At 42.8% G+C, this 24,150-nt stretch overlaps 2 protein-coding genes across 19 annotated transcripts in view; one reads left to right on the top strand and one right to left on the bottom strand.

The window, feature by feature from the left end:
• Nucleotides 1-24,150, bottom strand: part of SFI1 (SFI1 centrin binding protein) — a 99,501-nt gene that overhangs the window by 74,456 nt on the left and 895 nt on the right. For 3 of the 17 annotated variants that reach the window (XM_025858207.2, XM_073886849.1, XM_073886848.1), the window contains exons 1-4: nucleotides 18,942-20,083; nucleotides 12,509-12,637; nucleotides 5,179-5,212; nucleotides 1,464-1,637 (exon numbers count right to left, since the gene is read on the bottom strand). In XM_025858207.2, the coding sequence (XP_025713992.1) occupies nucleotides 1,464-1,637; nucleotides 5,179-5,212; nucleotides 12,509-12,605 (305 nt within the window). In that variant the 5' untranslated portion in view covers nucleotides 12,606-12,637; nucleotides 18,942-20,083. Of the gene's footprint in view, nucleotides 1-1,463; nucleotides 1,638-5,178; nucleotides 5,213-12,508; nucleotides 12,638-18,941; nucleotides 20,084-23,307; nucleotides 23,518-24,150 lie in introns of those variants that run through there. The other 14 variants (XM_025858208.2, XM_025858209.2, XM_025858214.2 and 11 more) reach the window with 14 other exon arrangements.
• EIF4ENIF1 (eukaryotic translation initiation factor 4E nuclear import factor 1) overlaps nucleotides 23,799-24,150 on the top strand; it is a 44,928-nt gene continuing 44,576 nt past the window's right edge. The window contains exon 1 of one of the 2 annotated variants that reach the window (XM_025858221.1): nucleotides 23,799-23,817. The gene's annotated coding sequence lies outside the window, so the exon portion shown is untranslated. Of the gene's footprint in view, nucleotides 23,818-23,869; nucleotides 24,023-24,150 lie in introns of those variants that run through there. The other variant, XM_025858219.2, reaches the window with a different exon arrangement.

The raw sequence follows: 24,150 nt of genomic DNA, 5'->3' as shown, positions 1-24,150 counted from the left end.
TAATCAGCTCACAGGGGACCTGTTGTTCCCTCTGCACTGTGAGGCCCTGAGAATGGGGACCATGTCTTACAGGATCCCAAGTACCTAGCACAGTGCCTGGTACACACACAAAAAACGTGGCTTGTCTTGGCCAGTTTGTCTCCAGGTTCAGCTTGGAACACTCTTCTTCCTCCTACCCTTTATCTGCCTTATTCTTACATTAACCTTTAGGACTCATCTTAAACCCCACTTCCTCCAGGAAGTTCCTCTGGCTACACTAGTGGTGCTGATCTAGCCCTGTGGGCCTACAGCACCACATCCTCTCATCTTATACCATTTATCATGCTTTCCTGGTGTGACTTAACAGTCTGTCAAGCCGATATGATTTTAAGCTTTCATGAGGTCATGGGCCAGGAATGTCTTATTCACCTTGTATGCTCAGCATCTAGCACAACACCTAGCCAAGTAGGCACCTGATAAAAATTTTTTTTGTAGTTTTACGGTTTTATTAACACAAATACAATGTATACAGAAGCTGTCTATTCATTTTCTTCACTGTGCAGTCTGGCATTGGGATTGGTGGCTCTGATGGTCAGCTGGGCTGCACTTTCCACAGTGGCTTTGTGGTTCTTAGAGGAGACATTGTGAGCAATCCCTGCACGGTAAGATCTGTTGCACATCCTCACCACTTCAACCTCCTTGACACTGTGGACTAGGAACTTAAGGAAGCCACTGGGCAGCATGTGCTTGGTATTCTTGTTGCTCCTGTAACATATGTTGGGCATCAAGATCTGGCCCTTGAATCTTCTGTGCACCCTACTGTCAATGCCTCTGGGTTTCCTCCAATTGCACTTAATTTTGACATATCTGGTGCCAGACATATATGGTGCCTCCTCAGGCAGCGCCAAGGAAGAGAAAGCCTGATAAATTTTTGTTGAGGGTGCCTGGGTGGCTCAGTTGGTTAAGCGTCTGCCTTCGGCTCAGGTCATGATCCCAGGGTCCTGGGATCGAGCCCCGCATCGGGCTCCCTGCTCAGCAGAGAGTCTGCTTCTCCCTTTCCCTCTGCTGCTCCCCCTGCTTGTGCTCTCTTTCACTTTCTTTCTCTCTTCTCTCTCTCTTGCTCTCAAATAAAGTCTTTTTAAAAAATTTTGTTGAATGAATAAATGAATGCCTTTGATAGACCTAATCAAAAGTAGTGGAAAATGACAATTTTTCTCAGACTATGTATGGACTTTTTCTGGAAGACTCTTTATAGCTTACACATTGTGGGTACAACTAGAGAATGTGAATGAAAACACAGAATGACAGACTTTAAATGTGCAGATTCCTAAATATCCTTTTCTTCTGAACATCCTGCCACAAAGAGTAGGCATCAAAGTCTCCGACTAATTGAGATAGAAGAATTAGAATCATCCCCTCATTTTCACCAAGAAGGGAGAACAATGGAAAAGCCACTGCAGGCAGGTGACAACTTGCAAGCTCACCTGATACGCAACTCTTGTAACCGGTTCCTTCGGGTCCAACCATGTGAGGCATGATACTGAACTGGATGACCGGCACTGGGTATCTCACTCCGCATCCCAGAGAAGGCAGAAGACTTCTGGTTGGCCAGTATCTTTGGAAGATAAGTTTTCTTAACTGCACCATCCTTAAAAGACCTTAAATTTGAGGAACAATGGGGAAAGGAGAGAATCAAATTATCTCTGCATGTGATGCAAATATCTTTTAACACACAAGTGAAATCAAACAGATAAGCTCAATGAGACAGACTGATAGTAACTATGCTTCAAGGACAATAAGCAGCTCAGTCTCTGATAGAAATACCCGCCATTCACAATGGTGTGTCCAACATCCTTAAGGCTACCCCCTAGATTCAGTGATGATTAGATCAAAGGACTCACAGGACTTAGCATATAGTTGCACTCACAGCTATTATTTATTACAAGAGGGCACGAAGCAAAATCAGTAAAGAGAATAGGCATATGGGGCAAAGGCTGCTGGAAATCAGGTGCATACCTCCAACGATGGAGTCACATAGGATACCCTTAATTCCCCCAGCACCAAATTATGTGAACACATGTGAAATGTTGTCTTCCAGGGAAGCTTATTAGAGACTCAGTGGCCAAAGTTCTTACTGGGGGCTGGTCCTACAGGCACCCTCTGCCTATCACATACCAAAATTCTAGATTTCTAGAAGGAGAGCAGGTACTCAGTATAAAACAAATTGCACAGGGCGCCTGGGTGGCTCAGCTGGTTAAGCAACTGCCTTCGGCTCAGGTCATGATCCTGGAGTCCCAGGATCGAGTCCCACATCGGGCTCCCTGCTCAGCAGGGAGTCTGCTTCTCCCTCTGACCCTCTCTCCTCTCATGCTCTCTCTCTCACTCTCTCTCTCAAATAAATAAAATGTTTAAAAAAAAACCAAAAAACAAATTGCACAAACAGTTCAGGCACAGTTAACTACCCTTATCAGTCAGGGAATGGTGAGAACCCTCCCGAAATCTAAGTTTCTAGACACCCGTCAAAGGCCAACCTTGTAAGCAGGACTTTCTAAGGACAGCAGTCTCAGGCCTGCAATGTTAATTCTTTTTCGCATGAATGGAAAACAAACATAACAGAGAAGAGCAAAAAGGAAAGTGAGTTCTTTAAAAACAGATAAAATTGACAAAAAGTCAATGAAACTGATCAAAGAGAGAAAAAGCCAAAAACCAGTATTAAGGGGGAAACACATCATTACAGATCCTAAGAAATATTGTAAACAACTCAATACAAATAAATTTGAAAATATAGGTAAAATGCATAAATAGCTAAGAAACAAAAACTTATCAAAACTACACAAAAAGTATAAAATGTGAACAGTCCAATAACCATTAGCAAAAATAAACAGTAGTAAAAACCTTCCCGCAACGAAATCCTCAGGCCTAGATGGTCTTGCTGTCAAGTTCTACCAAAATGTAAAGAAAAATTCATGCCAATCTCACATAAACTATTCTGAGAATTGTTTTTTTTAATTCTATTCTATTCGAGAAAAAGAGAGAACAGAGGAGGGGCAAAGGGAGAGGGAGAAAGAGAATCTCAAGCAGGCTCCACACATAGCACTCAGCATGGAGCCTGACATGGGACTTGATCTCACAGCCCTGAGATCATGACCTGAGCCGAAATCAAGAGTCACACACTCAACCAACTAAGCCACCCAGGTGCCCCTTAGATTTCTTTTTTAAAAAAAAGAACACCACCCATCCCAAATCTACATAAAACCAGGTGGTTTTAGGAGACTAGCCATAACCTTAATACGAAACCTAACGAGGAAATTTTAAGAAAAATTTACATCAATCTCACTAATGAATACATATGTAAAAATTTAAACAAAGTATCAGCTAACTCAAGTCAGCAACATAGAAAAAGGATAATACAATATGATGGAAGCTTAATTCCAGAAAGGGAAGGTTAACATTAGAAAAATCAACCGTTAAGACAATCATATAATCATTTCAATAGATGCAGAAAACACAGTTGATTAAAAAATTTTCAATATCCATTCATGACAAAAAGTCTTAAACTAGGAAGAGAAACCTTAATCTGATAAGGGCTACCTAAGAAAAATCTACGTAGATACCATACTTAAGGTGAAACACTGATAGCTTTCCTGTTTGAGATTATGAACAGGACACGTAAGACCATTTCTATACAACATTGTACTGGAAGTTCTGGCTGGCAGAGCAAAGCAAAAAAAGAGAAATTATAAGTCATTAAGACTGGAGAGGGGGAATAAAGTGTCATTTTGCGTATGACATGATTATGCATGTAGAAAACCCAAAAGAATCTACAGGTAAATTACTAAAATTTGTACAAGTCTAGCAAGACTATTTGATACAAAAACAATATAAAAAATATATACACAGTTGATCCTTGTTATTTCCAGTATTATATTCTATAAAGCCACCTCAAATATTCTGTGTCATGGATTGGAAAAATCAATATTGTTAAAATATCCATACTACCCAAAGCATCCACAGATTCAATGCAATCCTTATGAAAATTCCAGTGGTATTTTTCCCAGAAATAGAACAAATAATCCTAAAATATGTGTAGAGCCAAGAAAGACCCTGAAGAGCCAAAGCAATCTTGAGAAACAAAGCTGGAGACACCACGTTCCCTGATTTCAAATTATATTACAAAGCTATAGTTATCAGAACAGTATGGTACTGGCATAAAAAGACACACAGATCAATGAAACAGACTAGAGAGCCCAGAGATAAACTCACGCTTATATAGTCAACTAACTTATGATAAAGGAACCAAGAATATACACAGCGGGGAAAGGACAGTCTCTTCAATAAATGATATTGAGAAAACTGGACAACTACATGCAAAAGAATAAAACTTACACCATACACAAACTCAAAAGGAATTAAAGACTTGAATGTAAGACCTGGAACCATAAAACTCTTAGAAGAAAACATAGATAGTAAGCTCCTTGACATTGGTCTCAGTGCTGATTTTTTTGGACTTGACACCAAAGGCAAAGACAACAAAAGCAAAAATCGACGCATGGAACTAAAACTAAAAAGCTTCTGCACAGAAAAGGAAACAATCAACAAAATGAAAAAGCCATCTACTGATTGAAAGAAAATATTTGTAAATCCTATGTCTGATAAGGGGTCAATATCCAAACTATATAAAGAACTCCTACAACTTAATAACAAAAAACCCAAACAATCCACTTTAAAAATGGGCAGAGGGCACCTGGGTGGCTCAGTTCGTTAAGCAACAGCCTTCAGCTCAGGTCATGATCCTGGACTCCCAGGGTCGAGTCCCGCGTCAGGCTCCCTACTGAGCAGGTCTCCCTCTGACCCTCCCTCCTCTCGCGCTCTCTTTCTCTCTTAAATAAATAAATAAATCTTTAAAAAAAAAAAAAAGGGCAGAGAATCTGAATAGACATGTTTCCAAAGAAGACATACAAATGGTGAACAGGTACATGAAAAGATGCCAGTATCCCTAATTATCAGAGAGATGCACATCAAAACCACAAGGAGATACCACCTCACACGGGTGAGAATGGCTATATCAAAAACACAAGAAATAAGAACTGTTGGCAAGGATGTGGAGAAAAAAAGCCCTTATACACTGTTCATTGGAATGCAAACTGGTGCAGGCACCATGGAAAATGAGTTTCCTCAAAAAATTAAAAAGAGACCTACCATATAATCCACAATTCCACTTCTGGGGATTTATCTGAAGAAGAAAAAAAAATACAACTCTAAAAGATATACACACCCCCATGTTCACTGCAGCATTATTTACAATAGCCAAGACAAAGAAACAACCTAAGTGTCCACTGACAGGTGAATGGATAAAGAAAATGTGGTATGTGTATACACACACACACACAATAGCGTATTCTTCAGCCATAAAAAAGAATGAAATCCTGCCATTTGCAACAACATGAATGGCCTTGAGGGCCTTGAGGGCCAATAAATGAAACAAGTCAGACAGAGAAAGACAAATACCATATAACTTCCCTTATATGTGGAATTTTGAAACAGAACAAAATAACAAGCTTACAGACAGAGAACAGATTGGTGGTTGCCAGAGGCAGGGGTGGAGATGGGGGGTCAAAATGGGTGAGAGAGTCAAAAGCTACAAACTGCCAGTTATAAAATAAGTAAGTCATGTGGATAAAATATACAGCATGGTGATATAGTTAATAATCGTATTGAGTATTTGAAAGTTGCTAGGAAAGTAAATCTTAAAAGTTTACATCACAAGAAAAAAATTCTGTAACTATGTATGGTGAAAGATGTTAACTAGACTTAAGTGGTAAGCAGTTTGTGATATATACAAATATGGAATCATTATGCTGTACACCTGAAACTAACATAATGTTGTACCTCAATTATACCTCAATAAAAACTTAAAAAGGGGGAGGGCAGAGCATTCCTTGTTTCATCTCAGCTGAGAATGTGCCTGTTGAGCAACTCAAATGTTACAAGGCTCTACACATGTCCAAAAATGACCCCGAGAGCACTGAGAAAGCCTTGGGAGATTGGGGGTTAAAATAAATTTTGGCGATTATATGAATTCACAAATTCAGAATCTACAAATTAGGATCAACTGTATGTATTTCTATAGACTAACAATAAACAAAATTTAAAGCTATTTATATACTGTTTTCAAACCACAAACACCAAGTACAGGAGTAAATCTAACAAAAGTTGCAGGGGCACCTGAGTGGCTCAGTTGGTTAAGCGTCCAACTCTTGATTTCAGCTCAGGTCAAGATCTCAGGCTAGGTTCGTGTTGGTCTCCCTGCTCAATGGGGAGTCAGCTGGTCTCCCTCTCCCATCGCCCCCGGCCGCTCGCTCTCTGCCTCTCTCAAATAATCAATCTTTAGAGCAAAGTTATAAACATTTGGGGTGCCGGGCTGGCTCAGCCAGTAGAGCATGCAACTCTTGATCTTGGGATTGAGTGTTCGAGCCCCACGTTGGGTGAAGAGCTTACTGGAAAAAAAAAGTTGTAAACATTTTTATAGGGAAAATTTTAGGACTTACCAAAACAGTTATTTTTCCCAACCTGATCTATAGCTTCAAAGTAATCCCAATTAAAACCCCAACAATTTTTGTTTTGTGAGATGGGGAAAAGACCTGACAAGTTGACTCTGAAGCTGATATAGAATTGTGAAGACCAAGACTAGCTTACAGACATTCTTTTAAAAGTACTTGGTGAGGGGGTGCATGGCTGGCTCAGTCAGTAGAGCATATGACTCTTGATCTCAGGGTCATGAGGTCGAGCCCTATGTTGGGTATAGAGATTTCTTAAAAATAAAATCTTTTTTAAAGAAGTGTTTAAAAGTACTAGATGAGAAACCTTACTTAGATCTCAGACTTACTGTAAAGCTATATAATCAAGCCATCATGATTTTGTAGCAGGGACAATTCAACCATAGGCACAAAGTAGAAAGCCGAGAAACAGACCTAAGCTTAAATGGACCTTTGATTAATGATAAAGGTGGCGCTGCAGAGAAGTCTTTCCAGTAAACTGTGCTGGCCCAACTGGATATCCACATGGAAAAAAAAAAAAAACAACTCATACGACAAACAAAAATCACTTTTTTTTTTTATTAAAGATTTTTATTTATTTTTTGACAGAAAAAGACAGCAAGAGAGGGAACATAAGCAGGGGGAGTGGGAGAGGGAGAAGCAGGCTTCCCGCCGAGCAGGGAGCCCGATGTGGGGCTCGATCCTAGGACCCTGGGATCATGACCTGAGCCGAAGGCAGACGCTCAATGACTGAGCCACCCAGGCGCCCCACAAAAATCACTTTCAAATGGTCTAGAGAAAAAAAATGCAAAATAATAAAGCAATGAAAGCAATACACAATATGTTCATGACCCCAGGAAAGGAAAGATCCCTTAAAACATGACGGAAAAGATATATTAAAAAAGACATCATTTTTACTAAATTAAAGTTTAAAGCACCATAATTCATCAAAAGATACCAGAGTGAAAAAAAGTGAGCCACAAAGAGGGAGAAGATATTTGCAACACATAAGACAGAAAGAACTCACATTTGGAAAAATAAAAATTCCTATATATCAATTGGGGGAAAGACTCAATACACAACTGAATAGAAAAATGCAATTAAGGGGGCGCCTGGGTGGCTCAGTCATTAAGTGTCTGCCTTTGGCTCAGGTCATGATCCCAGGGTCCTGGGATCGAGTCCTGCATCGGGCTCCCTGCTCCACAGGAAGCCTGCTTCTCCCTCTCCCACTCCCCCTGCTGGTGTTCCTGCTCTCGCTGTGTCTCTCTCTGTCAAATAAATAAATAAAATCTTTAAAAAAAAGAAAAATGTGATTAAGAGTTGAATATGTACTTCAGAAAGAGGAAATTCAGATGCCCCAAAACAGGTACTCAACAGCAACAGAAATCAGGAAATACGAATAAAGAGCACAGTGAGCTATGACTATATCCCCACCACAGAAGCAGTGTTGGGAAGATGTGGGCCAACAGCACACCCATACATGGCCAGAACTTACTAGAAATATAAATCACTGGGCATGACCCCAGATCTACTGAATCAGAACTCTGATGGTGGAGCCCAACAATCTGTGTTTACTAAGCTCTCCAGAGCATTCTGATGCAGGCTCGAACTTCAGAACCGCTGTGTGCCACACTATGCATATGAGAATCATCACATTCAAAAACTGGAAACAGCCCAAATGCCCGTCAACAGAATGGATAAACTGTGTAATAGTCCTATAATGTATCACAGAGCAAGGAAAATGAGCAAACTACAACTATAGACAATAACGTGAAGGAATCTTATAATCTTGAGAGAAAAAATCAAGATACAAAAGAATACATATGATTCCATTTATATAAAGGCAAAGAGGCAAAACTAAACTATATTGTTTTGGAATGCATACTTAACTGGTAAAAATATAAAGAAATTTGAGAAAGTGATTACTATTAAAGTAGGACAGTGGTTTACTCTAGGGAAGAAGGAGTGGGTGTGATTAGGAAAGGATACAGAAAAAGGGACTTCGGAGGTGTTGACAATACACTATTCCTTTACTGGTGTGATGGTTACATGTTTGTTTCAAAATGATATAATAAACAGTACATTTTATGCACCTTTCTGAATTTAAACTGTGTTCTATTTTTTTTTTTTTTAAAGCAAACATTCCCTTCTCAAGGTCCCACATCTGAAGCTGTAAAGTAATTGGAGAAAATAAGAGTTAGAGGCTACAGAGGTTCATTTTAAGCCATGGTTAATTTGCTTCAGAGGATGAAATGAGGCAGGCCTGAAGAGTGCTCTACAGAGCACAAGGGAAACACTGCTGATTCAGCTTTCAAGGATCCCTTTTTATGGGATCAGCAGGGGCAGACCTCAGCAGTAATGCTGGAACTCCATGATCCTTCTCCAAGTCCCGGTGGATTAGAGCAGGAGGAGAAATCTGACTTACGCTGGACTATCCAGATTCATCCACCCAGGAGTGAATTTTGAGCTGAGACACAGACTGGACAGGAGTTGGAGGCTGAAGCACCAATATGGCACCACTCAGGAGGAAAGGTCCAAACAACTGCCAGATAGGTCGCTCCCACCATACTCTGGCTTCTACCCTGCCCAAGGCCTAGTAGGTTCTACAAAAAACTTCTGTACGTTAGCATTATAGGTTGCAAGCAATCAGAACCCAGTTCAAATTAGCATAAGGAAAAAAAAGTGTAACAACAGTAAGGGTCCTTCAACAAAACTGATAAGCCTTTAGCAAATTGCTAAAAAGTAGGAATGAAAGAGAGGACATTACCACTAACTTTTCCTAAATTGAAAGAATATAAAGGAATACTATGAACTTTATGCCAACAAATTAAATAACTGAGATGAAATGCACACATTCCCAGAAAAACATAAATTACCAAAATTGACTCAAGAAGTAGTAGAGGGCGCCTGGGTGGCTCAGTCGTTAAGCGTCTGCCTTCGGCTCAGGTCATGATCCCAGGGTCCTGGGATCAAGTCCCACATCGGGCTCCCTGCTCAGCAGGAAGTCTGCTTCTCCCTCTCTCACTCCCCCTGCTTGTGTTCCTGCTCTCGCTATCTCTCTGTCAAATAAATAAAATCTTTAAAAAAAAAAAAGTAGTAGAAACTCTGAATAGACCTATAACAAGCAAAGAAATGGACTTAGTATTTAAAATGTTTCCTACAAAGAAAGGAGTCCAGATGGCTCCACTGATGAATTCTATCAAATATTTTAAGAATAAATGATGCTGGGGCGCCTGAGTGGCTCAGTCGTTAAGCATCTGCCTTCGGCTCAGGTCGTGATCCCAGGGTCCTGGGATGGAGCCCCACATCGGACTTACTGCTCTGCGGGAAGCCTGCTTCTCCCTCTCCCACTCCCACTGCTTGTGTTCCCTCTCTCGCTGTGTCTCTCTCTGTCAAATAAAGAAAATCTTAAAAAAAAAAAAAAAGATGCCGATACTCTATAAATTCTTCCAGAAAATAAAGGAGGAAGGAACACTTCCAAATTCATACTTTGAGCCAGTATCACACCCTGATACCAAAGGCAGACAAAAATACACACACACTGGGACACCTGGGTGGCTCAGTTGGTTAAATGTCTGCCTTCAGCTCAGGTCATGTTTCTGGAGTCTCAGGATGGAGCTCCATGTCAGGCTCACTGCTCAGCCGGGAGTCTGCTTCTCCCTCTGCCCCTCCCAGCTTGTGTTCTCTCTCACTCACTTTCTCTCTCTCTCAAATAAATAAATCTTAAAAAAAAAAAATCACACACACACAAAATATAGACCAATATCTAATAAACAAAACTATCAACACAAAAATCCTCAAAATATATTAGTAAACTAAATCCAACACATAAGAACCATACAAAAAACACCCTGCCCAAGTTGGATTTATCCTAGGATGCAAGGTTAGTTTAACATCTGAAAATCAATGTAATATACCCTGTTAATAAAGGACAAAAACCATAAGATCATTTCAACTGATGCAGAAAAACCATCTGACAAAATCCAACACCAGTCATGATAAAAATTCCCAAGATTCCCACAGAAAACTGATGATATACTAAAAACAAATGATAATTTGAGGATGGCATATTTACAAAGGTGTGGGTGTAGAGGAACCACAAGGGAAAGTGCAGGAGCCTGAAGCTAGTAGAAGCTAAGCTGGTGTCATCTCTAGACCCAAAGGGGTAAGGAGAGGAAATAATTACCAGAACGCAGAAGGACTCCTGCCTCACCAGGTGCTCTGTGAACTTCAGTGGAGGGACACAGCCAACCCAAAACATCTTGCAAGGAGGGAGCCAAGGGAATAAATAAATAGTCTGGCCTCATTCTTCTCCCTCCCCCTACCTCCTGCCAGACCTCTTCTTTGGCCAATCCCATCAGGAAACCTTGGATGCCAATGAGCGGAGATTAGATATTCAGCACAAAGAGGTAATTCCCTAGCTCTTGCACTTTGGAAGAATTCTCAACTAGAGCTTCAAGAACTAGAGCTCGTGTCTCAACATTGTCAGATCTTCCTGCTTCTCTCAGTGCGCTGCCTCTACTTGGTGGATACTGTAACCGCAGTCACAGCAACCTCAGCAATAGAGAGTAACCCTCTTTAAATGGCTGTCTCAGCTTTAGAGAAAAACCCCTGATTAGCCTATACAGTCACGTGCCCAGGGCAGTGGGACACTCATGACTGGCCAGCTACAAGCCATATACTCACCCCTGAGAGTCTGAGATTTGTTAGTAAACAGCACTCTTTCTTGTAAATTCCTTCCTTTTGTCAAGGTTAGCCAGAGCTGGATTCTGCTATTTGGAAATCAAAAGAACCTGCATCTAGGCTGAAAGTAACCATGATCAAAAGCAGGAGAAAGATCCAAAATACAGTCAGCCTTGGGTGTTAGAACTTCCAACATCAGGATTTCCCAAATACCAAAAAAGGAAATCTTTCGGGGGGAAAAAACTACTGGGGAAATGGAGGGCCCATAGCACTGTCCAGCATCCAGACCACAGCTACTCCATCTAGCACCATGAATGGCAATTCCCAGCGCTTCTTTCCTGGTGCCCACACTGGTGTCCCCACTACCTATGAGATGCTCAAGGAGGAGCACAAGGTAGCTGTACTCCAGGTGCCCTACAGCTCAGCTCCCACGGCGACCACCATGATCAACATCCACCGCAAGATGTCGGTGCCCAACCACATCATCTGGTCCCTCTTCAACATAATCTTCATGAACTTGTGCTGCCTGGGTTTCGTGGCATTCACCTACTCCATTAAGTCTGAGGACCTGAAGAGGGTGGTAATGTGGCTGGGGCCCAGGCCTATGCCTCCACCACCAAGTGCCTGAACATCTGGGCCCTGCTCTTAGGCCTCCTTCTGATCATTGCGTTCATCACTATTTCTTTTTTAAAGATTTTATTTATTTATGAGAGAGAGAGAGAGAGAGAGAGAGAGAGAGAGAGAGAACATGGCGGGGGAGGCTGCAGAGGAAGAAGCAGAGTCCCCACTGAGTAGGGAGCCCGACGTTCATCATTATTTTTCAACATTATTTCTGCCACTGGCTCACTGATAATTTTCTAAGCAATTTCAGAGAACATAAAACATTATGGAAGCTATTAGCAGCTGCCCATGGCCTGAAGCTGTCACTCCTATCACAGAATTTTATATACATGTCAGGCTGCAATTGAATTCAATAAAGTACTTGTGTGTGGGGAGGAAAAAAAAAAGAACTTCCAAACTCAGCAAAATCATCCTCATTCTTGCTCAAAATCATAATTTTAATGATGGATATTCCCACACACTCAAAATGGTTTTGAACTCTGTTAGGTATAAAATGTACATTATACTCTAGATGAGAAACCCAAAATATCAACAAAAAAAAATCCTTACCCAAAGTTCCTTTCTCACCACTCATGATTTAGGAAGAAACTACTTTTTTATTATTTATCATTTTTACACACAAAATGTTTACAGGTTTTTATATGGGTCACAATTTCAGTTATCTTTTTTTATTAAGTCCTATCACTCACCTGGAGTCCACCTTCCTCTGCATTCTCTGCTTACTTCTCTTTTGATGGAAATTTGGCAGTAGCTTGATATACACTTCTCAGTGAGCAGATTCTTCATGAATCAAAAAGTCTTTTATCTTCCCTTTCTAACTATAAAAAAAGAGGGAAAAGGAGAGTAAATTATCTGAAGCCTCTTAGGAGTCACATTTCTGAACAGCTACATGCTAACTCCTAATCTCTTCTTAATTCAACATGAGATGAACATGGCAAGTCTATGAAATTTTTTAATTTTTTAATCGCATTTTGAGAGACTATGGACTCTGAGAAACAAACTGAGGGTTTTAAAGGGGAGGGGGGTGGGGGGTGGGTTAGCCCAGTGATGGGGCTATTAAGGAGGGCACGTATTGCATGGAGCACTGGGTGTTATATGCAAACAATGAATCATGGAACACTACATCAAAAACTAATGATGTACGGTATGGTGACTAACATAACATAATAAAAAAAATTAAAAAATTAAAAAAGTTATTTCATAAGAAAGGAAACTGGGAGGAGAGAGAATGACACTCAAAAGGCTATAACTGGCTCATTCTTCTTATCCAGGTGATGCTCTAAGACCTCCGACTTCCCTTCACAGGAACACTAGGAGAAGCCTAGATTTTATTTTTTGCCTAATTTTTTTGGTTGTCAATGTTACCTCTAAGAATATCCAGGGAGTTTGGGTCAATAGTAAATTACCGTGTACAGTTTCCATTTTCATTTGGTGATAATTTCTACCAGTAATATTCATTATGAACCAATAAGGAACATAGTTTTATTTCTTAGCACAAAGAATAGCAATGTTGTGGGTTGGATTGTGTCCCCCTAAAAGAAGTCCCAACCCTGAGTATCTATGAATTGACCTGATTTAGAAATTGTCTTTGCAGATGTAATTAAGATGAGGTCACATTGGAATAAGGTGGGCCCTTAATCCAGTATGACTGGCATCTTTATAAAAAAAAGGGAATGAGACTGAGGGACAGATACACACAGAAAGGAGAATGCCATGTGAAGAAAGACATACAGGGAGAACAGCATGTGATGATGAAAGCAGAGACTAGAAAGATGTGTCCACAAGGCAAGGAATACCAAGAATTGCTGGCAACACCAGAAGCTAAGAGAAACGCATGAAACAGATCCTCCTCCAGAGCCTCCAGAAAGAGGATGGCCTGTTGACATCTTGACGTCAGATTTCTAGCTTCCGGAACTATGAGACAATACATTTCTGTTGTTTATAAGCCACCAAGTGTATACTATTTTGTCAGAGCAGCCTTTGGAAACTAATTCAAGTAGTAAGAAAAAGGAGTAAGATTTAAGTACACGGTGGAAGAAAACTAATAGGGTGGACTTGTCCTATGTTGAGTAATTGTGAGGTATTTATAATAAGACATTCATTCTAAAAGAATGAAATCACCCTTTATAATCAAGGTCACATATTTCAATAACAGAGAAGGAATTAGCCAGAAAAGAAAGTTAACCCATACAAAACCAATAGACCTTACTGAGATCAAACGTTTGTCCTCCTCATCTTTCTGGTATCACACTCCAAGTAACAAAGGTCACCATTAGTGACTATTTCTGTAAATAAAGGATATTTCAAACAGGGATTTTTGGCTAAATACTGCTGTAATAAATGGGTCACCGCCTTGGGTTCATGTCTTGTTGTAATGATTCTCTAGAATACCTACAGAGTGGGATACCAACAAGAAGCAGGCCCACAGAATCTCAGAAGAGCTCAGAACTAGAAGGAACAAAGGAATGGCTCCCAGAACTGAAGCCACAAGCCACAAATGAGGTGACTGAATGAAAGTCTACATGGTGAGCATTTGGGGCCACTGGTCTCCTTCCCAACCCTGCCAGGCAGGGTATCCAGCTTCTTCTCCATACCTTGCTTCCAGAATTCTGGCAGCTCGACTGGTACCTCCCAGTCAGGAGACTGGAAGAACCTTTGCAGAAGAAGCTGAAAACTAAAAGGCCTCAAGATTCTTGTATCTGTTCCCTACCTCCCTCAATGAAAACACACGCTCGCCCCTAGAGAGAAGCTCACAAACCTGCAAGTCCTGCTCAGACACTGGGAGCGTGTAACTAATTTCTCAGTTGCTGACACTTATGTATGAATGGACAATCAAGAATCACAAGAGATTTGGATGTGACCTCCAACAAGAAAGAGAGCAAAGCAAATGAAGAAATCTGAGGAAGTCCACGACCTGTGATGTACTCCTGCCAAGAACTTGAATCTAAATATCAAGCATCATCTACAACTAAGTACCAACTTACAAAAAATACAGGGAGTAAAAATGATTCTGCAATCAGCAAAATCAATGATGTAGGAAACTTCACAGGACTAACGACCCAGTTCCTTCAACAAATAAACTGCAAAGAGGGGAAACTTATACATTAAAAGACACTTAAGATGTAGATCAAATGCAATGTATGGACTTTGATTTTGGATCTTGATTTTAACTAACTACAAACCAACTGTCAAACAAAAAATATGAAACAATCAGGGAAACTTAAACTTTAAACTTTTTCTAATCTAAAAAATATTTTAATGAAATAATTTTAATGAATTAAAGAATTATCATTAATTTTTGGGAGGGCGCCTGGGTGGCTCAGTTGGTTAGATGTCTGACTCTTGATCTCAGCTCAGGTCTTGATCTCAGGGTTGTGAGCTCTGAGCTCAGCATGGAGTCTGCTCGAAATTCTCTCTCTCCCTCTCCCTTTGCCCCTCCCCTGGCTCATGCAAACTGTCTCTCTCTCACTAAAATAAATAAATCTTAAAAAAAAAAAAAAAAGAAAAGAAAAGAAGAAAGTCTCTCAAAACTGAAGGATGCAAATCCTCAGATGAAAGGTCCTGCACAGAGGCCAAACGTCAGAGATCAAACACTTTTTCCCCATGCAAGGAGAAAAAGTTTAAGCTATCTGTCCCTTTTTTTTTATTAGTAAGATTTTATTTATTTGAGAGAGAGTACGAGAGAGCACAAGTAGGGGGAGCTGCAGAGGGAGAGGGAGAAGCAGGCTCCCCACTAAGCAGGGAGCCCAACGCAGGATCCCAGGACCCCACCACCCTGGGATCATGACCTGAGCCGAGGGGAGGGATAGACACTTAACTGACCAAACCACCCAGGCACCCCTAAGCTATCTCATTCTTGAGAAGTTACAGGAAAACTGGATGTTGTCAAAATTAAAAATAGTTGTTTCAAAGGACACCATCAAGAAAGTGAAAAGACGACTCACTGAATGGGAGAAAATACTGGCAAATCTATTAAAACACATATCTAGATTATATTTTTAAAAAATTCTTACTACACAGTAATAAAAAAACCCAATTTTAAAATGGACAAAGGATATGAATAGACATTTCTCAAAAAAAAATACATAAATGGTCCATAAGCACATTATAAGATGTTCAGTATCAGGGCACCTGGGTGGCTCAGTCGTTAAGCGTCTGCCTTCAGCTCAGGTCATGATCCCAGATCTTGGGATTGAGCCCCACATCGGGCTCCCTGCTCAGCGGGAAGCCTGCTTCTCCCTCTCCCACTCCCCCTGCTTGTGTTCCCTCTCTCGCTATCTCTGTCAAATAAATAAAATTTTTAAAAAAAAAAAAAAAAAACAAGGGGTGCCTGGGTGGCTCAGTCGTTGGGCGTCTGCCTTCGGCTTGGGTCGTGGTCCTGGGATCAAGTCCCGCATCGGGCTCCCTGCTCTGTGAGGAGCCTGCTTCTCCCTCTCCCACTCCCCGTGCTTGTGTTCCCTCTCTCACTGTGTCTCTCTCTGTCAAATAAATGAAAATCTTTAAAAAAAAAAAAAAATGTTCAATATCATTAGCCATCAGGGAAATGCAAATCAAATCCCAATGAGATAACCATTAGGATGGCTACAATCAAAAAGAAAGAAAGATTGGGGCACCTGGCTGGCTCAGAGGAACAGGCAACTCTTGATCTCAAGGTCGTGAGTCCGAGCTTGAGTGTAGAGATTACTTCAAAAATTAAACTTAAAAAAAAAAAGACAAAGATAATAACAAGTGTTGGTGAGGATGTAGAGAAAGTGAAACCCTCAGACACTGCTGGTGATAATGTAAAATGGTGCAGCCACTTCGGAAAACTGGCAATTCCTCAAAAAGATAAATATAGTTACCATTTGACCCAGCAGTTCCATTCCTAGGTACATAGCCAAGAGAACTTAAAACAAATGTCTATATAAAAACTTGTATATGAATGTTCACGGCAACATTATTAATAATAGCCAAAAAAGTGAAAGCCCAAATGTACACCAACTCATGGATGTACAAAATATGGTATATCCACACAATGAAATATCATGCAACCATAAAAAGAAATGCACTACTATTACATGTTAAAACATGGATGCATACTGCTGCATACTAGGTGAAAGAAGCCAATCACACAGGACCATGTATCATATGATTCCATTTATATGAAATGTCCAGAACAGATAAACCTATAGAGTCACAAAGTAAATGCCTGACGACTAGGGCTGGAAGGATTGAAGGGAAATGGGGAGTGACTCCTAACATTAAGGGTTTCTTTTCAGGGTGATGAAAATGTTCTAAAATTGATTTTGGTGATGGTTGCATAACTGAATATATTAAAAACCACTGAAGACTTTCAATTGGTCAATTGTATTCTATATGAATTACATTGCAATAAAGCTGTTAAAGAAAGAAGAGGAGGAGGAAGTAGAAGCAGTAGTTATTAAAGGAAAATGTATCCCCAAAACCAAGGAAACAGAGGGGAAAAAAAGGAACGCAGGCAACAGCAAATTCAATATAAGAGAATAGCAAAAAGCAAATCCCAGGATAGATGTGAAAATAAGTTTCTGGGGGCGCCTGGGTGGCTCAGTTGGTTAAGCGACTGCCTTGGGTTCGGTCATGATCCTGGAGTCCCTGGATCGAGTCCCACATCGGACTCCCTGCTCGGCAGGGAGTCTGCTTCTCCCTCTGACCCTCCCCCCCTCTCATGTGCTCTCTCTCTCATTCTCTCTCTCTCAAACAAATAAAAGTTTTTTAAAAAAAAAGTTTCTGGATTAGAACTGAGTACAGCAGGCACAGAACCACCAGATCAGATTAGAACAGAGGAAGATCTCCAGGAAAAAGATGAAATGGACAGTTTTGAGAGTAATTTTGCAAAAAAATTAGATAAGCATATGAGAAATGCTGATGCATTCAGGAAAAAAAAATTTAACGACCTGTGCATGAGTACTAGGCAAATGAGAAAATAAGATACTCATTTTCATTCCTGAGAGACAGAGAGAGAGAGGCAGAGGGAGAAGCAGGCTCCCAAGGAGCAGGGAGCCCGATGCGGAACTCGATCCCAGGACCCTGGGATCATGACCTGAGCCGAAGCCAGACGCTTAACCATCTGAGCCACCCAGGCGCCCAAGATATTCATTTTCAGAAAAAAAAAAAAAGGGATGTACAAGAAAGAACAGTTGCAGTACTCTACTTGGTACAGCTGTGAAATGTTATATAACACCGACCACTTATCTTCCACGGATAACAGTCAACATTTTATGTGTAAAATTAAAAAAATCAGGAAATATCGCCCATAAGGATATATACTTCCAACTTATAAATAAGATCAGGAGAAACTGCTAGCAGAATGGAAATTATAATTGGGACGTGGGCTATTTTCTATTTTTTTTTTTAAAGATTTTATTTATTTATTTGACAGAGAGAGAGACAGCGAGAGAGGAGGGCACACAAGCAGGGGGAGTGGGAGAGGGAGAAGCAGGCTCCCCAAGGAGCAGAGAGCCCGATGCAGGGCTCGATCCCAGGACCCTGGGATCATGACCTGAGCCGAAGGCAGACGTTTAACGACTGAGCCACCCAGGCGCCCCTCTATTATAAGCTTTTAATATTGGTTTTTAAAGTCATGTATGTTAACTTGAAAAATTAAGTAACTTCTTAAGGAAGTTTCCACAGGGGGCACCTGGGTGGCTCAGGTCCTGATCTCGAGCCCCGCATCGGGCTCCCTGTTCAGGGGGGAGCCTGCTCCTTCTGCTTATGCTCTTTCTCTCTCTGTCAAATAAGTAAATAAAATCTTACAAAAAAAAAAGTTTCTATAGTACTTTGCAGCTGCTAACAATGACTGAGAAATCAATGATCCTCCTAACGAAAAACAAGGAAAGACCTAAATTTATATCTTAAGCACCCAAAACAGTTTCAACTACTTCTTCCAGGAAGCCTTCCCTGACACCTCCAAGCCTCATACTTCCATGGCACTTGGGCGGGCACCATGAGATCTAAAACGAATAAATTAAAAAAACAAACAAAAAAACACTTATTAGCGGGTACTCTCTGTCAGGTATAGATAGTACTAAGCATTCTTCATTCATAACCTGCCTTTTAACAGCCACCCAAACAGGTGGTAGCCATTTCATTTTACAGACGAAATACCTAATTGAGGTCATTAGCCAAGAGGTAGGGCCGGACTGGTACTCAGGTCCCTAACACCATTCGTTCAAATATTTACTATGCTTCTCCACAGGCCGACAAGAAACCTGAACCGCCTCCCATGAGATAGTAAGGAAGCATTTATCTCCCGCTGCCGGTGAGGCTTCACTGTTGTTGATCTGCTGGGCCCTCTGCGTTCAGATGAGGTCCCCCAGGTTCGTGCACACTAGCCCCGGGCCTGGCCACGCAGCAGGGATCTAGAAACTCCTGATTCGGATCCGCGACTGCAAATGAGCCTTGCAAGGATGCAGGCACCGGCGCTCGCCTGCAGCGCACCAGACGCGCGGGAGGAAACGGCGCTCGGAGCCCAGGCGACTAGAAGCTGACAGGAAGCAGCACCCGGCAAGAAGGACGCAAGGACCGCGCTGGGCGAGGAAGGCGGGCTCCGAAAGTCCTGCGCACTCTCTTCACACCTCTTCCACTCCCAGATCACAGTCGGTGGATAGGAAGCATCGCCTGCACTCCTAGAGAGGGAAGCGGAGGCCCCAAGAGGAGAGTCCACAGGGACGTGCGCTCGCCGCTGGACTCCAAACCGAGGAGGCCGAGCCACTCAGAGGCTGGAGACGATGCGACCAGGCCTCATACCTGACAAGCCGAACACTCCGGCCTCGCGAACTCCCAGCCGGAGTGGGCAGCCGCGGCCCGCGCTCCTCGGACCCGCGGGGCCCACAACCTCTTCAGCGCTTCCCGCGTCTCTGCACACGAGTCTCGCGCCGGCCCCGCCCCTGTCTCCACGGCGACGCGGCGTGCGTGTACCACGTCTCTCCAGGGACTCGAGTTCGCGCAGCCTCAGTCCGAGAGGTGACACGCCTCCCTGTGGCAGCCGCGGGGCACCGGCAAAGCTGTGTTGGCCCTAAAGTGCGCGGATGAATACGACGTCTGTGCAAACTCAAGGAGGGCTCGCGGACTCGGCCCAGTCGCTTCTCAGAGCTCAGAGCTTAGACAAGAGGAGTAGGAGTTATTTCGAATCGGATTTCCGAGCTACGCCTCACGCGGCAAGGACTAGGGATGAGACCCACGCGGACGAAGGTTTTCCTTCCCCCCACTGCCAGGCTCCCGCGTGAGCCTCTCTAGCTGTTGGTTCTCCATGGTTCCCAGCCGGTAAGAGCCAGCCCCTAAGTAGTAGGGCGCGCGCATGCGTGGACCAGGGAGGTTGTCAATCTGAAGGCCAAGGGAGGTGTTCCGCGGCCCCCGATTTTAAATTATCCCAGGCTGGGATCTTCTCTGAACCATTCCTTAAAAAAATGTAGTTAAGCACTAATTGTTAGTAAATAGTCGTTAAGTTTTTTTTTAAAGAACTCTGATCATCTTTTAAAAATAGGAGTAAGGGAAGGTAGGTGGGCCATTTTCATATGCTTTTCTCCGCTTTGTAAAACATTTGAAAGCACATGAGATTTTTGGTGGAGAGAGCAAAGGCTAGCATTATGTACTTAAATGCTTGGAAGATTTTATATTACAAATATGAGGTAAAATACTTGCTGGGTGTCCTGGGATTAAAATCACACAGGTCGTTTGCATTTTTGCTCTATTTTCTACATATGCTAATTTGTTACTAAAAAACAGGTGTTTAAAAGAAGTTCCACTTTAGCAGGACACGGGAACCAATCTTTTAGGGATGACTAATTTAGTGAGTTTCAAATTAACACTAATATTTACTAACTGTAAAATTAGTCTTAGAAGTACTTTATGCTTTCTAGATGATTTGCTGACGCTTTATTCCTGTCATGTACCTCTACTACCATCAACTTTGACTAATTTAGGAAGGGATGAAAGGCATTTTCGAGTTATTAATGCAAATAATTATTCCTGTCAGGAAAGATTAGAACAGTATAGAGTAACAACAGCTAGTGGAGCAGCACTTACTCATTTGGCTCTGTTGTAAGTACTGTACTTACTCTGATGTAAGTACTCTGTTGTAAGTACTGGCTCTGGTGTAAAGCACCAGAAAGGGTAGAGGCTCTGCAAAGAATTTGTGTGGTCTTCCAAAAGTCCCTTAATTTCTTTATAGTCCTTAACCTGAGTACATTATGCCACACACCTGTGAAACTGTTTTAACTCTTTCTTAGAACCAGGGATTACCCTTAAAGCAAGAAAAACTGAACAGGAAAAAAGCGCATTTAGAGAGGCACTGTCTAGTTGAGTAATCCCAACTTTCTGAGATTAGGCTGCTCTAAAAATTACTAGGTTTCTAGCATTTTCATTTGCTTCTCTACTGCTCTTGGACTGCTAATTTCCCCCAACTGACTGAACTTTTGAGTCCCAAACTTTGAACTGAACTGAACCTAAGCTCTTTCAAATATTTAGTAAAGAACAAGAGTAAATAACTTCTTATTCTCTCAAGGAGCCTTCTCATACAGGTATTTTAAAAATTCATTAATTGCAAAAAGGGGCATTTACAAACTATCATTCTTACCGAGAATATTCAAAAGCTACAATTAAACAAGGATTTGCAAGCATCTAGGTTTTGCACAACACAGGTGACCCTCCCTTAGTAAATTATTACCTTTATTCCCAGGTACTAATTTGCATCTCATTTCACAAGGACAAATTGAGAGTCTCTGAGAGATAAGTGAGGTGAGACCAAGGTTCTACAAGATACTAAAGGAGAGCTTGGTGGAAGCTCTAATCTATCCCAACTAGGATAGATTAGCTCCAGGCCAGGCGTCTACCATGGTAGCTACAATGCCTTGAGCAGATTTTATGTGTATGTGCTAATTTTAAAATATGTCCACGAATTCTTTGACACGTCTACATAAAAGTAGTCTAAGTCCCCTCCCCTTAGTGACTTAATAGAATACGGCATGTGGCAGAACACTGAATGACTCTGAGGCTAGGTTAGAAAAGGCAGTTCAGCAACTGGCTGCCCACAGAATCCTGCCACCATGTTGTGAGAAAAGCTCAGGCCACAGAGAGGGCATGTATAAACGTCCAGTCAACAGCTCCAGGAACCCCAGCCGACAGCCACCATCAAGCACCAAATATGTGAGTAAGCGAACCATTAAATGGAGCAGAAACCAGGTGTCTTGGGTGCAAAATAAATATTGAGTTAAGCCACTGAGTTTTCGGGTAGTTTATTACACAGGAGTAGATTATTAGGACAATGTTAGTATCGCTAATTCCTGAAAAGTAGGTACTGCTATCCTTTTTTGACAAAGGAGTAAACAGGTCCAGAAAAACGAAATGACTGGCTCAGGTTTCACACCTACTGGCAGAACCAGAATATAAGAACTTCAAAGAATGGGCCTTCTTCATTATGCCCGATAGCAAAAGGATTATACCATTATCCTCAACCTTAGGAAGAACCTGATTCCAAAAGCAGCTTGATTTCTAAAATATTAAGACGAGCATTGTTTGATTACCTACAATGTGCCTCTGAATAGGCTTAAAAAAAAGCAGATTTACGGAGGTTGTGTAAGGCTTTTTCCCCAACTTATCCTTTTTAATATTGATAACAGCCCCTGTGAGATGGGTTATCATCTTTCCAATTTTATTGATTAGAAAACCAAGGCTAAGGATAAAGAAATGGCCTAACCCCAGCCTGTAGGGTGTGGCAGAACTGGGATGCAAACTCCGGCCCAATCTGCAAATGTTTCCCTCTGCCTCTTGCCTACAAAGATAGTTAACACGTTTTATTAAAAAAAAAAAAAAGAAACATTTTATTCAGTATTACAGACGAAAAATGTTTTCATAATTTTCTCGGTTGCCAAGACTCATAGGAAGGGAACTTGGCGATCACTCAATGCCCAATCCCCTTATTTTACAAGTGAAGTTCAAAGTAGGCCCCTTCAAAGAAATGGAAGCTTCACTACCCTTTAGCGAGAAAAACTGCGTTTCCCTCTACGCCCATGTAACATTTTATACCAACCCCGGGCGGTCGCACACGACAGAAATTGGGGCTGGAGATATTCCTGCAGACCAGGCTCACATGTGATCTCCGTCAAACCTTTATGGATGGCTCCTCCCCAGCACGGCAATTACTCTCACTTCTCAGAGTAGGAAAATTGCGTTTGCATTGCTGTGCACCCATTTGCCAGAGTCTCGCCACTTGTACTATGCGCTTCACATTCGCCGTCTCATTTTCACCCAAACACACTCGCACTTCCCCTTACCGTGCAGGCTTGTAAAGACTCGGCTTATAGGCGGGGGGGAACCTTTCAATGAATCTGTCAGTCGCCTTTAGCTCAATCAAAAGCAATGGTGGCAAGTTTGTTAATGCAACAACACAATCACATAAATTTATAGAGAGGAGCCATTTTAGAAAGAAGGAAGAAAAAGGGCTTTGCCCAACAGTACACCACTAATGAAAAACCTGAGATTCGAGCCCACAAACGCCAGGCTCAAAAGCCCCCAGGTTCGCCTCAGACTGCCACCGCCGAAACCCCACAGTTCGCCGCCGTCGCGAACCGTGCGAATGCAGCAGTCGTCGCTCTCCCAAGTCGCACCAGGCCGCGGACCCCGGACCCGGACAGCGCTGGGACCACCGCCTCCCAGAGAGAGATGGCAGGCGCGGACTGCAGGCTCCAAGCACCGCCCGCCCCTTTCCGCTCCGCCCCGCCCCGAAGCGCTCGTGGGAACGCAGCGTCCTCCCGAAGGCTGCCCAGGACGACCGCCTGCGCATACCGGGAAAGACTTCCGCCGCCGCTGCCCCAGCCCCCTCCCCGCCGTCGCCATCTCCTCCCCGCCTCCGCCTCCCCGCCTCCGGGCGCACGCTGGGGCCGGCGCCCGGGGAGCGCGCCGCAATGTTTCTCTTTTCCGCCCGGCACCGCCGCGGCCACCTCACATCCGGGCGCGCAGTGGCGAAGGCGGTGCTGGGGCCCGGGTGCGTGGAGGGAGTTATTAAGGGGGAGGGGGCCTGGGAGGAGGGGCGGAGGGCTGGGCTGTGGTTACGGCGGCTGAAGAGAGACAGTCCAAACGGGTGGGGGGGCGAGAGCGAAGGCCTCGCGGAGCAGCCCTCGGACCGGCGCGGGCGGCGGGGAGGGGAGCGGCGGCCGAAGCAAAGGGCCGCCGAGCGGCGGAGGCACCGAGTAAGGGCCCGGCGGCAGCGGGAGCCGGGGCGCCTCGCGCCAAGGGCCGCAAGGAGGGCAGGAGCGCGGGCGCGCTGCTCCTGGGGTCGCGTGCGTGAGCGCGAGCGCCGGGGGGCGCGCGGGGGGCT

The sequence above is a fragment of the Callorhinus ursinus genome, unplaced genomic scaffold, assembly GCF_003265705.2.
Source record: "Callorhinus ursinus isolate GAN/ISIS: 27379988/994484 unplaced genomic scaffold, GSC_fseal_2.0 scaffold72, whole genome shotgun sequence".
In the NCBI taxonomy this organism is placed as follows: domain Eukaryota; kingdom Metazoa; phylum Chordata; class Mammalia; order Carnivora; family Otariidae; genus Callorhinus; species Callorhinus ursinus.
The sequence above is the reverse complement of the archived record's forward strand: the minus strand, read 5'-3'. Positions and strand labels throughout refer to the sequence as shown.